A 17,045-nucleotide genomic window follows, 5' to 3' on the forward strand; every position below is an offset into this window, starting at 1 on the left:
CGGTTTTGTCTTAGTTTCGTCGTTCTAAATCCAACGAGACCATCCCCAAGGTCGTAGCTCTTCTAATAGCTGAGATATGGCATTTTCAATGCCCATTTTTGGCCTCAAAAACGGACGTCGAAAACCGACTTTTTCATGATTTTCAAAGTGCTCTCATTCCTTTAGTTCTGCTCGGATCCTGTTATAACCCGGTGTTTTCGTAATCTAGGTGACCCAAATAAGACGCTGGTATACTTAGTTTGATTTCGAAAAAAATCAATTTTTGGTGAAAAAATCGATACGGGGGGGTATACCCGAAAAATGAAAAATCCCAAACTTTGGAGGTCGATATCTCGGCTTCTATGGACTCTATCTGGAAAATTCCAACGGTTTTGTCTTAGTTTCGTCGTTCTGAATCCAACGAGACCATCCGCAAGGTCGTAGCTTCTATGATAGCCGAGATATCAGGATGCTTGAAATGTGTGACACTTTCGGTTTATAGGCCATATACGGTTAAATAACAACTTTTTTTTTAAATATCGTGTGCACAGTAATACAAAAAAAAGGCGTACATTTGTTTCCATCGCGTGGTTCCTTCATTTTGCGTCTTCGTCGCTCTACAAGAACTTTTCGCTTGCATAATATCTGCACCTAAGTACTACATCCGTCTTTCTCGCGCGAAGGAAATTTATGAACAAAGACAAAGACGCAAAATATAGAAACCACGCGATAAAAAAAATGATCCAGTTAATCCAGTTTTCTCAAAAAGGATCCCGAATCCCACCAAAACTTCCACTTAATATTTTATCATCACCCTAAAAATTCCACTGATTTATTTAAAAACCCCTAGATTTAGTGGTAAAACCACTAAGCTGGCAACACTGATACTTCAGCTTATAACAGATCAAATGTCAAACGTCAACTTCATTACCTTTATTTCAAATATTTTTTTGTTGGCAACACTGCAAATATTGAGAGCGACCAAGGAGACAACCACTATAAAAATTTGAGTCATGGTGGCCATTTGCATTTGCAGTCTCGATATATATTCATTAAGTTCGTGGAGAGCAAACATTTATAAAACCATTTATTTATTATACCATATCACAGAGTACTACTAAGTTAAAATCCACTTTAATACGATGGATCTGAAAGGATTTACGGTGATGCCAGAGCAGCAGCAGCGAAAATTCGAAGTGTGGCAACAATTAAGATGCTCAACGAGAATCCTATTCTGTTTACGCATTTTTTTGCATAACAATGCCAGTTGTTGCCTTCAGGTTATCGTCAAACTAATAACGGAAATCTTCTTTCGCCTCTGCTCTAATTCTTTATCTGTGGGTCCGTCCCAGGGTTGCCGGGTTGCCGAGGAAAACAAAGTGAACACAACACCTCCCGCCATAAAACTCGCCGCTCCGCTACCAAACACGATGCGCCATTGAGTCGCGTCGGTCTAAAAATCGTTTTTTTTTTGCTTTAAACAAGTGACAAAATTTTAGGAATTCCTTACGTTACCTTGTCGGTGATCACCCATTGGGCGATCAGCGGAGCGATAATCGCGGTACATTGACTGACGGCGTTTAAAATGGCGAAAATTATGCCGCAAAAACGGGGCGAGAGGTCCAATTGGTTGATGTTGGCCCCGTTAAGTAGAAAAGCGGCAAACACGCTGGTCATGCCTAGAGCGACTATTGACAGTATGGCCGCTGATTTTGTTAAAAATGCCAGCCCCAGTAGACAGGATGCGTATCCGAAGGAACCTAAATATTGTACAAAAAAAAGTATTTTATTCTTAAATATTTAGGATAAATTGAAATATATTACAAGGGATATACTACATATAATATAAATCTTATTTAGAGTGCACAATGGATTACAATCTGTGTGTGCGCATCGTTTAATTAAATACAAGAAAAAGAACTAATTGTAATCAATCAAATCGGAGCAATAGGAAAAGAGTTTTTGTGACCTTAAAGCTCGATATTTCAAAAATTTCTTAAAAATCAATAATTATTTCCTAAATAAACCCTAAATACCGAATTTCATTCAAATCAAACAAATAACAAAAAAGTAAAAAAAAAAATAATCCCACAGAAAATAATGAAACATTAAATCCCGATTGGATTTTTTTATCACCATTAGGACCCACTGTATCACAATTTTTGTCTAGCAAAATGCCTTGTATGGTCCACTGTGTCGCATGAATGTTATAATACACGATAAAAGCACTAAAACGTCAATTATCACCGAATTATCACGGCTAAAAGAACACGATTTGCTAAAAGATATGCGTATATTCGGATTTTCCAGAGTCTCTTGAATATTTCCATACCAATTCCTGTAAGTTTTGAGCAATTTTAAGCATTTTATCAATGAAATTAGGAAGCAAGTCCGAGCCGATTGACGCCATGTTGTCAAAGTCGCCATGAAAATTCGGCACAGACGTCAAAATCGACCATTTTCAGACGATGTTTTAGGGTATAAAAAAACGTTTTTACCTTATGATTTGTACATGGAAAAATAGTAGAAAGCTTCGGGAACAGATTAACATCAATATTGGACCGATTCCAATAAGTTTTAGTAGTTAAATTTCGATTATAAAAAGGACCTTTTTTCGGGGAAAATCCCCGTTTCCGTTGCCATGGAGACGCGGCCATGTTTTGCCTTGAGATTCGTCAGTGTACAGGGTGATTTTTAGCGCTTGGTACTTTTTTGAAAAAAAAATTGTTTTAGGATACTTGTAAAAACGGTAAAAACATTAAATTTTACTATGTTATAGTAAAATGAATGACGCATTTGCTCGATTGGTTTTGGTTCATCTGTGACATACAGGGTGCGCGCAATTAATTTCCAAAGTCAAAAAATGTAAAAAAAATCATAACTCGCCAACGGTTTTACTTAAAAGTACGTTTGTTATTGGAAAACATTTTCCTTATTATAGACTATAAACCGTCCATAAGCCATTTGGCTCTAGGTGGCGCCACTAGAAAGTTATATTAAGTATAAACACTCGTAAACCGGTTTAGCTTAAATCGATTTAAATAAGTGGAAACCGCTTTAAAATACCGTGTAAACAAACACCTGTCACCTGATTTAATTCCCAGTGCTACCAACACAAATGTGCAAATGATTTAAAAAAATTAATAGACAGATATTTTAAGGTTAGGTGTTAATTTTTTGTTAAACTATTTTGTTATCAGTTGTTAAACTAGTCAACTTTTCAAGTACGAAACTAACTAGTCAGATCAACCAATTTATTTATTTTTTTAATTCCTAAGTTGGCAATGGTAAACGGCTGTTTAATGTTAAAATGGCCTGCCTTTCTTAATTCTCTCATGTAAACACTATAGCCGAACTGAATTATCTCTAAACCTGTTTGTGCTTAAATTCCCCGTGTAAACTTGATAAATAATGTTTATTCACCTGTATTCAATGATCTGAGGCCATGACAGTTGGCGGCCATATTGTTTACGAGGGTCGTTAATAAAGCATTTCAATTAAACGTTATTCATTTTGGTGTAATTTAATTCTTCTCATGACTTGACTGCTATTATGATTTTTCTTAAATTTGCAACTTCGACGAGTTTTAAAGCGGCAGATACCAAAAAACACATTAATCTTCCGACGTAAACTTTTCAACCAACCCCTGTAAGGCACTCTGGGCAATGTGACGTCAGTTGCCATGGTAACTGGCGGCCATATTGTTTTCGCTTGCAACTTTTACGGGGGTTGTACATAAGGTATTTTATTTAATAAAATTTTACTAATTTCGGCTTAATTAAACGCTTTTTAAAACATGGCGGCTATTTTAATTGTTTCCTCAACTTTAAATATTCCAACGTAACCTTTACATCCATCCAACCCTCGTAAATCCGCCCAAGAAATGTGACGTCAGTCGCCCTGACAACTGGCGGCCATATTGTAACAACCAGAAAAACATTATTTATATACGAGGGATGTCCGTAAACTAATCCGATAAAATATTTACCAATTAAGTGAAAAATCCTTCTGGCCCACAACCTGGTCAAATATTGTCTTCTTATCAGCCAATCGCTCAATGGGCCGGTAAAGAAAGAACAAGTCAATCCGAGACACGAGGGAAGCGTCATAATTAAAGCGTTCTAAAAATGTCAACATTAAAACCTATAAAATATCGTTCATATTATCCCTTCTTACCGATTTAATGTTGAAACTCATCATTTTGGATAAATAAGTGGGCGCCTCGGCTGACAATATGGAGGCCCCATAAGTGTTTCCCACCATACCGAAAGCCGCCGCGTAAAATGGCACACAAGCGAAAATCTTTCGCCATGGAATGGGCAGATCTACATCATCCTCTTGTTTCAGAGATTTCTGGATGTAAACCTTCTCCTCGTCGGTTATACGGGGATGCACCGCGGGACTGTCGTAACCCAGAAACAACCACAAAATGGACCACAAGAAAGAGAAAAGGGCCAGAATGTAAAACGAGTAGGGCCAACCAAGCCAACTGGACGACACGTATCCGGTCACTAAGGACCCATAGATCGAACCAAGGGTGGTACCAGCATAAATAAAATTATTAAGGGTGGATCGCTCCTCGCTGGGGGCCCACGTGCCCAACATAACCTGTATGGACGGATACAGGAACCCTTGGCAGATACCCTGTAGTACTCGGCAACAAATCACCCCGGTAGAACCGAACTTTTCGGCCATCAAAGGGATTAGGGCGCACCCAAAGGAGTTAAGAAGAAAACTGCCCAATAAGAAGTATTTGGGCCCATAGGTTTTTCCAAGGTATCCAGCTGGAACTTGACAGAAGATGTAGCCCCAATAGAAGGCCGAGATTACTACGTTGGTGTTGTTCCAATCGTAGTACTAAAAAACAAAATAATTATTAAATATTATATCCCCCTTTTTATAATTTTTGCTTACTGGTATATTTGGATTTAGACTGGTGGTGTTGTCTGTCATAGCTACAAGAGCTACGGAAATGTTGTTCCTACATCCAATGCCAAATAAGAATGCCAAGCATAATAGAATGGCTTGCCCATGTCTACAACCGAATCTGGGACCTAAAAAGTGCCTTTTTTGGAATGTTAATTTTTGTTGATGGACTTCACTCACCTGTCGAAGGGTTAACGGGTTTTGTGGTATTTCTTGGGGATGTTTCCGCGTCATTTACGACTACGCTCACCCTCTTTCGGGGTTTTTCTTGTAAGGACATTTTTATCAAAGAGAATGCAACATTCAAATGACTTTAGGAAAATCGTTATTCGGTTTTAAAAGGGTTTGTTATCGGTCGCTTGTTCCGTGAACATTTTAAGTGTTTATGTAAATAATCACTATTTAAGAGCATATTTAATTGTTTATTATTATAATATCAATTAACATAATCAGTTTATTGGTTAATCGAGAAACAATCAATTACGTTTTTGGAAAATATTTTTTTTACAATACTACATTTTTTAATGATTATGATAAGGATACAATGGTATGTGCTTTACACTTTTGTATGATAATTAATTTTTTACCCCATAACAAGTTTTTTGATATAAAATCACTTGTTAATTGCGTGATCAATCACGTTCTCGATAGACCCTCGTATAGGTCGAGATATTTTGGTTTTTTTTTGCAATACCAAGGTCATTAAAATAGTTTGTAAATAAAATTAATTTTTCAACCTAAGCACCTGGACTATATCAACTTGGTCACCACGATAACATTGCCTTGTGATCGGTAATTCGAGTTTAAATAGATAATAGTGCAAGCGCATGTGGTCGAAGATAGACGCGATTGTAATTCAATTTTATTTTTTTGCTCTCTTTGTTTTTACTCACTCTCCTATAGAAGTGTTAATAGTTTCCAAGATATTTGATACTGTATTACTAAAAAACCTTAAAAAAAAAGATTTTCCTTTTTTTTTATCGCAAACACCCGGACTATAAAAATTTGGTTAGAATGACTTGATAACGTTCCCTACAGATGTTGTGCTCTTTGTCACACCCATTGCGTATGACATTTGGTTCTACTTTAAAAACACAATAGTCCGAGGGCAAGTAAATTAAAAATGGACAAAAGTTTGGAAATAATTTTTTTTCTCTTTTCTGTTTAATTTTGAATTCTACTTACCAGTAGAGTTGAAAGTGTTAATAGATTCCAAGGAATTTAATACTGTTTTATCGGAAATAAAAATATTTTTCCTTTTTTCGAACCTAAGCGACCGGACTATAAAACCTTGATCAGCATACCTTGACAATTTTGCGCATGTCAGTTATTCCATATTAAAAAAACAATAGTCCGAGCGCAAGTAAACAAAAAATAGACACAAGTTGAGAAATCTTTTCTGCTGTAGAAGTAATAATAGTTTCCAAGAAATCTGATAAGAAATTTAATATATACGGACCAGAGTACGGAATCTTTACTAGCATGAATTGACAATATTGCTATCCTTGTTACACGCATTGTGGTTGGCAGTTGCTTCACGTCAACTAGGCAATAGTGCGGGCACAAGTGATCAAACATAAAACGATTATCATTTTAATTATTTAGTTGCTACATAAGACAAAATGAAATGCAAATTTAAAAAATATATTTTTCTTTTCTTTTTGTGTCTTAAGCACTCGGGCTATAGATAAAAAAATATAAATACAACTTGCAGAAACTCTCGGATAAAAAATCACTTTCAGGCCAATAAAAATGTTTTACTTTTTTCGAACCTAAACGCTTGGACTATAGACACTCGTGCGCCTATAGGCTTGGCAACGTTGCCAAGTAATGTTCTCTTTCTCACTCTCATTGCGCCTATGAGTTGTTCCACTTTAACAAGAAAGTAGTCCGGGTGTAAGAGGTAAAACAATTGGCCTGAAGTTAGTATTAAATTTTTTTTTGTTTATTTATGTATTTTTATTTACCTGTAAAAGTGATAATAGTTTCCAAGGAATTTATGACTGTTTTATCGGAAATAAACATATTTTTCCTTTTTTCGAACCTAAGCGACCGGACTATAAAACCTTGATCAACATGCCTTGACAATTTTGCGTATGTCAGTTATTCCATTTAAAAAAAAACAATAGTCCGGGCGCAAGTAAGCAAAAAATAGACACAAGTTGAGAATTTCCTTTCTCTTTTCTCCTGTAGAAGTAATAATAGTTGTCAAGAAATCTGATAAGAAATTTAATATTATTTAAACAAAACTCTACAAATTTTTTTTTAACTTAAACGACCAGAATACGGACTTGACAACATTGCTATCCTTGTTACACTCATATACATCCCATAGATAAGAAAATGTAAATATAACTTCCAGAAACTCTCGCATGAGAAAATATCACTTTCAGGCCAACAAAAATGTTTTCCTTTTTTCGAACCTGAGCGCCTGGACTATAGACACTCGCGTGCCTATAGGCGTTGTCAAGTAATGTTGTGCACTTTGTCATTGACTCATTGGGCCTATCAGTTGTTCTACTTCAACAAGAAAACAGTCCGGGCGTAAAAGGTGAAACAATTGGTCCGAAGTTAATATTATTTTTTTTTTCTATTTATGTATTTTCATTCACGTGTAGAAGTGATAATATAGATTTCAAGGAATTTAATACTGTTTTATTAGAAATGTATAAATAAAAATATTTTTCCCTTTTTCGAACCTAAGCGACCGAACTATAAAACTTTGACCAGCATGACTTGACAATTTTGCGCATGTCAGTTGTTCCATTAAAATTTAAAAAAACTATAGTCCGAGCGCAAGTGGTTAAAAAATGCACACCGACTATAAATTCTATTTTTTTCCTCGTCATTTCTCTACTTTTACTCACTGGTAGAATTGTTAAGTTTCCAAGATATTTAATATCGTATTACCAAAAATAAAATTTTCCTTTTTTTTATTCCAAACACCTGGACTATAAAAAACAACGTTGCTTAGAACGTTGAACTCTTTATCACACACCTATTGCGTATGTAAGTTATTCTACTTTAAAAAAACAATAGTCCGAGCGCAAGTGGTCTAAAAATGGACGCAAGTTTTAAAAATCATTTTTTTCCTCTCTAATTCGAAATTTTACTCACCTGTAAGAATTTTGATATTGTTTTTCCAGAATTGTAGAAAAAAAATATATTACTCTTTTTTGATGATCTAAATGGCTGGACTATATGGACCATTGACCAACACAACTTGCCTAATAAACTTGTGCCCTTTGAGTGTGATTTATTGCGCATGTCCAGTTTAAAAAGACTATAGTCCAAGCACTAAAGGTCAAAAAATCAACACCAAGTAAGAATTCAATATTTTTCTCTTCATTTCTATATTTTTACTCACCTGTAAGTGTACAAAATGTGCGTTCGAAATGTCGATGTTCATGTGTCTTGCAGTTCACAAGTTGACGCGCAATTAGCTGCGTTCTTCATCGACCCACGAGCCAAGTGATCCACCGTTTAGGGTAATCTTTTTAAATTTTATTTAACACTTTACGAATTAAATTAATAATCCGTTATAAGACGTCAATACTGTTTGTAAGTGACAGTTGTTTAAAATACGCTCCATGCTTCTGGCCTCCTAACATAACGATGAGCTCTTTATTAAACCAATTGCGCATGTCAGTTGTTTCACTTTAACAATACAATAATCTGGGTGTAATTGATCAAACGAAAAAAAAACACTTAATAAAACTGTCATAATTTTTATTTATTTTTTCCAGTTTGCTACAATAAATGCAAATTTAAAATTTGAAAGAAAAAAGCGGTTTCTTCTTTTAGAAAATGAAATACTGGGCAGAGACCTAAGGTAAGTACTAAGAAAAAAAAACGAATAATTAACATACAAAAATATAGACTTAATTATTAATAAATATAGACATAATTTACAAAAACAAAAGAGGGATAACACCGAATAGCTACCTACCATTTTCATCTTAAATTATGCAAAAATATACAAAATAAATAAAAAAAAAAAACATTGAAGTAAGTTCAACGTGAGCGAGGAGTATATTATGTTGTGAGTGATCGTACATATATACGTGAATAAATTACATGTTTTCTTTTAATACATAAATAAAAAGGTAATTGATATGGTACAACGAACCCGGACAAGGGGCAGGGACCATACGGTTTTCGCTTATTCGTCCTGGTAAAAAGTGGTCTGCATGCATTCGTGCGTTTACGGATCCTTAATCCAACTGCCGCTCTACCGTAGCCTTTTTTGCGAAAAACCTTCGTTTCCGGTGTCATACATACTCCAAAGGTGTCTTTTTACCCTTACATCTCTTCTCTAGTAACCTCTCGAATAGTTTCTTGAATTCCGAAAAGATCCATACCGAAGATGTGAGCGCTACCAGAAACGCCATATCTGGAACAAGATTAACTTAATTATGTTCTCTTTTATACAGTTCATGATTTATAGTGTGCTACCTGGTATAAATCGTCGGCAAATTCACAGAGTGGCGAATATAAAAAAAAGTGATTTTTCGCTTAGAAGTGGGAACACCGAACAATCTCTCAAAGTGGCGAATCTTTATTCTGTCCCCTTGATAAGTTAATCGATATTTAAGTTGAGGCGTATGTAACAAAATACCAAATAACATTTCTTCAAACAGGTTAATATCATATTCGCCTCTTTGAAAACACTTTTTAAGTTACCGACTGTGGGCGAATATGGAATTCGCCAGTTTACTAACTAAATTGGCGAGTGTTTTAACCTCAAAAAAGGTTAGTGTGTTCTGTGTCAAAAAAAAATGGATGCATTAGTGTTGTGGGATGATGAAGATAAGAACGTCGTGGATTTTAAAGAACTAAAGTGTGTGCGGATAAAACAAAAAGTGTTCTTGATAACGGTTGCAGAGTAAAAATTAAATATAAAGCAAAATGGTATTATGGAAAAATTATCGCTACTGAAGAGCATGGCAGTGTTTTGGAGGAATCAACAGATGAGTTTAAGATATTACTATAATTTGTCAATTATTATACTGTTTCTCATTCTTTTCAAGAAACTGTTTCTTCTGCTAATAGTTGGGATGATACTGACAATCTTCCACTATCTAAGATAAAAGAATTTTTGCTTACAAATTTGGAAAGCTCAAAAATAAATGACGAATCCGAAGGTGCCCAAATTAGCATAATTCCAAGAAGAAAAGAGCATGGAAGTATTTTGGATAAGTCAACAGGTGAGTTTTAGGTGGGGATTAATGTAAGCAATTTGTCTAATATTATAATGTTTTTTTTTCTCTTCAAGAAATAATTTCTTCTGATAATAGTTCGGATGATACTAACATGAATCTTCCAATATCTAACGTAAAAGAACTTTTGTTTAAAGATTTGAAAATCTCCAAACTAAATGACGAATCCGGAGGTTCGAAAATTTGCATAATTCCAAAAAACGTAGAACATGGTACTGTTCTCGAAATATTAGCAGGTAAGTTTTAAAACTATCCTAATATTTTATCATAATAAGTGTATACAGTTTTCTTTTCTAGGAGATTTTGCTTTGGATAATAATCTTCCTTTTTCAAAATCAAAAGAAATTTTAGGTAAAAATTTGGAAGACCCTCAAATTGTTGAAGATCCTCAGGTTTCGTACAAAAAAAAAGTTAATATCATTTCCGATATAATAATATGCACTGTGGAACCAAAAACAGGTACTTGTTTAGTCTTTTATTTCACGCCAACTTTTTTGTTTATTTTTTTTTCAGGTGTGCTACTAGAAGATACAAAGATCTCTGATGAAGCTCTGATGACATTATTCTTGATTCCGTAAATTGCGAATTTGAACAGTGCACAATTACTTACAAGGTACACAATTTTGCGGTTGTGGTTACTTCCTTTGTATGCAGCATTATTATGGGAAGACTGATTGTAAAATTCACGAAGTGGTTGACAGCAATAATTGCCTTACAAAAGTAGTACGACAAAACAAAAAAAAAAGCTGGAGTTTTCAAAATCTGATTTTAACGGCAATGTTCAACAACACTGCAAAGTTTGGGCGGCTTGCCATAGGTGTAATATTTTACTTTGTTGGCCTCATTTATTTAGACTGCATAAACCACAAAAGCAATCAAGAAAGCAAGGTTAACGAAGAGACTGTTCTGAATCCTGCAGATTTTAAAGTTGAGGACAGTCCAATCTAAATACCTCGTCAGAGAAAACGAAGTAAAGTAAAATATTTAAAGGAAAACAAATTTAGAAAAGCAACTGGACTACCATTTGTAATTCCAAATACAATGAATATCGCTCCTCCAAAATTGCTTAAAGAAGCCTGTAAAAGTGATTATTGTAAGAGATTTGAAAGAAAATGTCATTTATTTACGAATGATCAGCGACAAGAAATATTTACGGAGTTTTATGGTCTTGGTTCCTTAGACCTTCAAAGGCAATATTTGTGCAGTTTAATTGAAACTGGTGTTCCTAAGTTCCAAAAAATTTACTCTAGGGAAGGACACAGAAACGACTGGTATTTGCCGTTCTTTGGGGAGAAAATTCAGGTTTGTAAGGTTTTATACATTTTGTATTTCGGAAAAGTTTATGAGGACTTGTATAATGAAGAAAAAGAATACAGGTGTTATAGAGAAGGAAAGAAGAGGTAAAATGAAAGAACGCGACAGTAAACTTAAAAATGATATTGAATATCACATAAACATGTTTCCAAGGGTAGAATCTTCAAAAGAATATTTGTCACCTCTACTTTCAGTTTCAAAAATGCATGGAATGTATTTAGAAGCTCAGAAAGACGATGATCCTCCTAGTATTTTCACGTATCGAAAAGTATTCAATAAACTCAATCTATCGGTGCATAGACCAAAAAAGGACTAATGTACCATTTGTAATACATACTACACTGCTGACGAAGTAAAAAAGAGGAGCTTATTGGAGAGTTTTAAAAAACACCAAAGTAAAAAGCAGAAAGTAAGAGAAATGAAGCAAAATAGTAAAGCAGAGAGCAATTGAAAACAACAAACGTATCAGTGCTGTTTTTGATCTACAGCAGGTCATACATCTTCCTATTTCTAAAGAGAGTGCACTCTTTTACATGCAACGCCTAAGTTTTTATAACTTCACAATTTATGATCTAGCGTCAAAAGACTGTTACTGCTATACCTGGGATGAAACTCAAAGTAAAAGAGGTGCGTCAGAAATAGCATCATGCATTTACAGATTTTTACAAGTTTGTGACAATAAAGGAGCTGAAACAGTCGATTTTTTTCAGATAGGTGTTTTGGACAAAACAAAAACTCAGTTTTACCAGCAATGTACTTGTATTTTTTAAAAAGTAGCAAAAACATTAAAAGCGTTCATCATTATTATTTTGAAACTTGCCACGGCCAAAGTGAGGGAGATTCGGCCCACAGTGCCATCAATAGAGCCATAAAAGTGGCTGGAGATTTATTTTTACCAAGTCAAATTATACCAATTATAAAATTAGCAAGGCGTAAACATCCGTACATTGTGGTCGAAATGAATTTTTATGATTTTCTTGATTTTAAGAAATTGTCTCAGGATTTGCGGGAACTTAAATCTCAAGCTGATGATTCACTTGAATACTTAAATTGGACCAAAATGTTTGTAACAATGGTGAACAAGTCAGAACTAAGCCAAATATCTTTTAAAAATAGCCATTTTGACACAAGTTTCCGAATAATAACACTTCCACGAAATGTCAACTTATTTAAATTACATATAGCTAGACTAAATAAAGGTCTTCAGAAAATTCCTGAAAAAAAATATAAATCCTTATTATCCTTATGTGAGGGCAAAAATCCTGTTATACGTGGGGTCGAATACACGGAATTTTTAAAAAATCTGCCCCATTAAAAGATTTCTCTTACATACCCAACTAAAATAATGTTTTGGTAATTTTTGTTTAGTGTTTATATTTCCTATTTTTTGTTTAAGAGTGGTATTTTTTTCGATAATTACCTACTTTGTTGTTTAGTTTTAGCATGTTTAAGAATAACATTATAATATTTTTTGTAAGGCGAATGTCAATCCGGCAATAAAATTTGTACTTCAAAAAGGCGAATGTTGTTTTTTTGTGTGTTACAATTGTAAAAGTCTCGTTTTTTCCCTAGGTATGCAAAATAATCCCACCCCTATAATCCCCAGTTAAAACTTGAGGTTAATATTCGAAGTAATGTAAAAATACAATGATTTGAATAATCCTATAAACTTTAGACGCCATTTTCTGAAAACATAAGAAACTGATATTCACCACTTCGTGAATTTGCCGACGAAATTTAGTAGGAAGTGTTATAATATAGATTCTATTATAAAAGTTAATTATAATGACAATAAACTTTACTTGATACCATAGTTATTTGATTTGATTCTCAGTGTAATATGCAGACGAAGCAGTTGTTTAAATTTTTATTTGATATAGTATAAGTTGTTTTTTTAGAGAGTACTTAAATGAAAATGAAAAAATTAACACGCTTTAGCAAATTAAAATTATTATATAGTATTGGCATTGGAATATGCAATGAGTTACTTTTTCATAATATCAGATTATTGATAAATTTAGTGATGTAATTCATGGTATTTTAGGATCAGATTTTTTTTTTGTATAAAATAAGAGGACTTAAAAATATTGTCTTGGATAAGAATAAATTCAAATCAGTAAAAAGTGATATGTGATATGAATGTTGTATGGAATAAGTTAAAAGGAGTGAACCACAAGTGTGAGAGTATAAATGTTATAACCCAAGCACAATATAACGCTTTAGAAAAAAATATAATTGAACATTCGAATCACTTTGACAGGATTGATTGCTGTTAGATATTTAAAGAAAAATAAAAAAATTTATATCCTTCTAATAATCGAAATGAAACAGGTTGATTTGTATATTTTAATGGGGAATTGCAATTAATATAGATTTATATAGACTAGTACACCCAATCAATGTCAAACTTTGGTGAGTCATTGAGAGAAATGAAAAAAACATTAATGGGTTATTTATTGTTAAAAATAAAAGTAGCAAACATTATAAAAGAGCCTTTAAGTAATAGTAAAATACGTACATCGATTTTAAACGATGTCCAAGTTATAACAACTAAAGAATTAAGATAGATGATTTTAAATGACCTTCATTTACTACCTACAAGTGACAACGGCACAATGTGCAATAATTAAAGAAAATAGTAAACGTGGACAGGACTTAAGACTGACGTTATGAAATTTGTAAGAAAATATGATTTTTATCAAAGGTGTAAACATGCTAATTTAAATAAAGAATCGTTGCAATTGACTTTGTTGAAGCATTATCAACTGATTTACAAAACTATAAAGTGTCCCAATAGGAACGCACGTTTTGAATTGCACAGCATTCTTTTTTTATCGCAGTATATCAAAAAAAAAAAAACTGAAAAGAATAATATAAACAGTTTGCGATTAATAGCCATGGAACGATATACGGTCGAACAACGAATTATTATTGTTAAAACACACTTCAAATATTATGGAGAATGTTTTGCGGAAACAGTTCGTAAATTGCGGGGCATTTTTGGTCGACACGATGCACCAAATCACACGACCGTCCAAAGACTAATTATTGATAAATTTGAACAAAATGGTTCTGTCGTGGATGTAAAAACGCCAGTGCGTCACCGCGTACTAGCCGTTCTGTTGAAAATATTGCCGCAGTGCGTGAAAGTGTTGGCGAGAATCCGGGAACATCTATCCGTCATCGTGCACAGCAGTTGCACATTTCGAAGAGCACTACCCACCGAATTCTAACAAAAGATCTTCATTTACATGCCTATAAGATTCAATTGACCCAAGAATTAAAGCCAGTGGACCATGCATTTTCTTCTTGGGTATTGCAAAAACAACAAATAGATGTCGATTTTTCGAAAAAAAAATTTTGTTTACCGATGAGGCACACTTTCACCTTAATGGCTTTGTTAATAAACAAAATTGCCGAATTTGGGGCGAAGAAAATCCTAGAGTCATTCGTGAGAAGAAAATGCATCCATTAAGAGTCACTGTTTGGTGCGGACTTCGGACAGGTGGAGTAATTGGACCGTACTTCTTAGAGGACGAGGCTGAAAATGCAGTTACCGTGAACAGCGAACGCTATCGTAATATGCTCATTGAGTTTTTATGGCCTCAATTGGATGGTATGGATACGGGCGGTATGTGGTACCAACAGGATGGTGCGACATGTCACACTACACGTGAAGCAATTCAATTGTTACAAAGAAAGTTTCCCGGTCCAGACGGACCAGAACTGGCCCGCAAGATCATGCGATTTAACGCCTTGTGACTTTTTTTTTCTTTGGGGTTTTTTAAAATCCCTCGTATACGCTAATAACCCAACAACAATTCCACAGATGAAAAACGAAATTAGACGTATTATTAGCGACATTGATAATTGAAAATTTCTGAAAACGAATAAGAGTCTGTCGTCACGAAAGTCGAGGTGGCCATTTGCCAGATATTATTTTTCACGTTTAGTTGCAGTGTATTAGCTTTACATTAAAATATAAATAACACTCAGTTTAAAATAAATTATGACTTTTATTTACCAATTAAAACGCGCGCTCTTATTGGCACATCCTTTATAAATGCGCATTAGCAAAATTCGTAGGAGCTTATACTCTAGCTGACAAGGAAACTGAGACACGGTGGTTAAATCTGTGTGAAATCTGGTTAACACGGTGCCGTGAGTTTTCGTTAAATGTAGGGATATATAACAGTAGGGATGTTTGTAAATTACTAAGTATAAAACAGCTTTTAACTTTACAGCGGATCATCATGAAACGCAATAGAAAATCATACACAAAGATTTGGGAAATATTCTATGTATAAGACTCACTTAATTGGAGTTTGTGGATTCCATATTGGTGTTTTTTTTATTAATACTATTGCCTTGCAATTATGCAGATATTTATTAAAAATTATACATTTTGAACAATGTGTTACTTTTTTTGGAAATTATTCAAAAATTTGGATTTTTTTACGGAAAACCGTTTTTACGACAATTTTTCAAAAATTTAGTAACAGCTCTTGGCAATTTGATAAAAATTTCGTAAAATTGCTCGTTTTCTTGACAATTCTCCCATAAATTTGACCGATTAATTAGTCTTTAACCTCGAAACTTTTCGTTTTTCATCAGTTTTTGACCAAAAATCACGATTTTCCCCACTTCTATCCCCATCTTCTACAGAAATTAATTCAAAAATCACAGCAGTGAGAAACAGTTTGCATATTGAGAATTAATAGTGACCAAAAAGAATTTAATAATCCTGATTTTTACATGTGACCCCCTTGATCAACATCAGTAAAGAGTATAACAATTTACTTTCATATTTTCCATTTTTGGCCAAATATGCCAGAATATTGGACACTTGTATCATATCACGAGTAAATAATTACATAAATGATTTTACAACAATCAGAGTGACGATTACATGAAAATCCGAGACAAAGTATACACCGTATGAGGTTCTTTTTGTGACAAATCAAAGGCCTTTTATAATTGCGATAATCTAAATAGCCTTCAAAGGTGCCAGAAACATATTAAGTATAAAACAAAAAATAATCTTGTTATGATAAGTCTCCAACTCACCCCAAGCGGTTAATGCTTCAGTTTTAAAGATTTCTTGTAGCGGAGGCACGTAGACGACTAAAAGTTGACCCAAGACGCAACCGCCGACCGCCACCAAGAAAAACGTGTTGGAAAAGAGGCCGATTTGGAAGACGCTCTTCGTCTGCGATCGGTACGAGAGGGCGTTCCACATGTCGAAGAACACGAAACAGGTGAAGGTCATGGTGGTGTCGCGGGCCGTTACACCGTCTTCTGTCATCTGGAAGGGAAAAAAATTCGAGTTCAAGAGTTTATTTAACGATTTTAAAAGTTATTATAGTTTTAAAAAATCTAAATACTCGTAAAAATTTACAAATACTTTATTTAACATATAATACAAAACTCATTCTCTAAGATAAAGACTTGTAACAGATTTGATTACTAAATTTAAATTTGCTAAAGTTTAAGAACTTCCTTTGTTCTAACTTATACAGCATAGAATGGAGACCTAACCACAGATCTAACACACTCTAATTCAGATCTTATCAAGAAGCAATATAAAATTATTAAAAATAAAGAAAA

The 17,045-nt window shown here is 34.0% G+C and overlaps 2 protein-coding genes across 4 annotated transcripts in view; both read right to left on the reverse strand.

The window, feature by feature from the left end:
* Positions 1-1,053: 1,053 nt before the first annotated feature.
* LOC126736619 (putative inorganic phosphate cotransporter) lies at positions 1,054-5,275 on the reverse strand. The gene is made up of 6 exons (XM_050441056.1): positions 5,086-5,275; positions 4,894-5,033; positions 4,156-4,836; positions 3,968-4,100; positions 1,495-1,739; positions 1,054-1,432 (listed from the first exon to the last, which is right to left on the reverse strand). Exons 1-6 carry the CDS (start codon positions 5,183-5,185, stop codon positions 1,256-1,258), a joined length of 1,476 nt encoding a protein of 491 aa, XP_050297013.1. The 5' UTR covers positions 5,186-5,275; the 3' UTR covers positions 1,054-1,255.
* A 3,490-nt stretch (positions 5,276-8,765) lies between these two features.
* LOC126735972 (calcium-transporting ATPase type 2C member 1) overlaps positions 8,766-17,045 on the reverse strand; it is a 48,566-nt gene continuing 40,286 nt past the window's right edge. For all 3 annotated transcript variants that reach the window (XM_050440096.1, XM_050440095.1, XM_050440097.1), the window contains exons 17-18: positions 16,506-16,743; positions 8,766-9,298 (exon numbers count right to left, since the gene is read on the reverse strand). In XM_050440096.1, coding sequence (XP_050296053.1) covers positions 9,177-9,298; positions 16,506-16,743 — 360 coding nt within the window. In that variant the 3' untranslated portion in view covers positions 8,766-9,176. The remainder of the gene's footprint in view (positions 9,299-16,505; positions 16,744-17,045) is intronic.

The sequence above is a fragment of the Anthonomus grandis genome, chromosome 5, assembly GCF_022605725.1.
Source record: "Anthonomus grandis grandis chromosome 5, icAntGran1.3, whole genome shotgun sequence".
In the NCBI taxonomy this organism is placed as follows: Eukaryota; Metazoa; Arthropoda; class Insecta; order Coleoptera; family Curculionidae; genus Anthonomus; species Anthonomus grandis.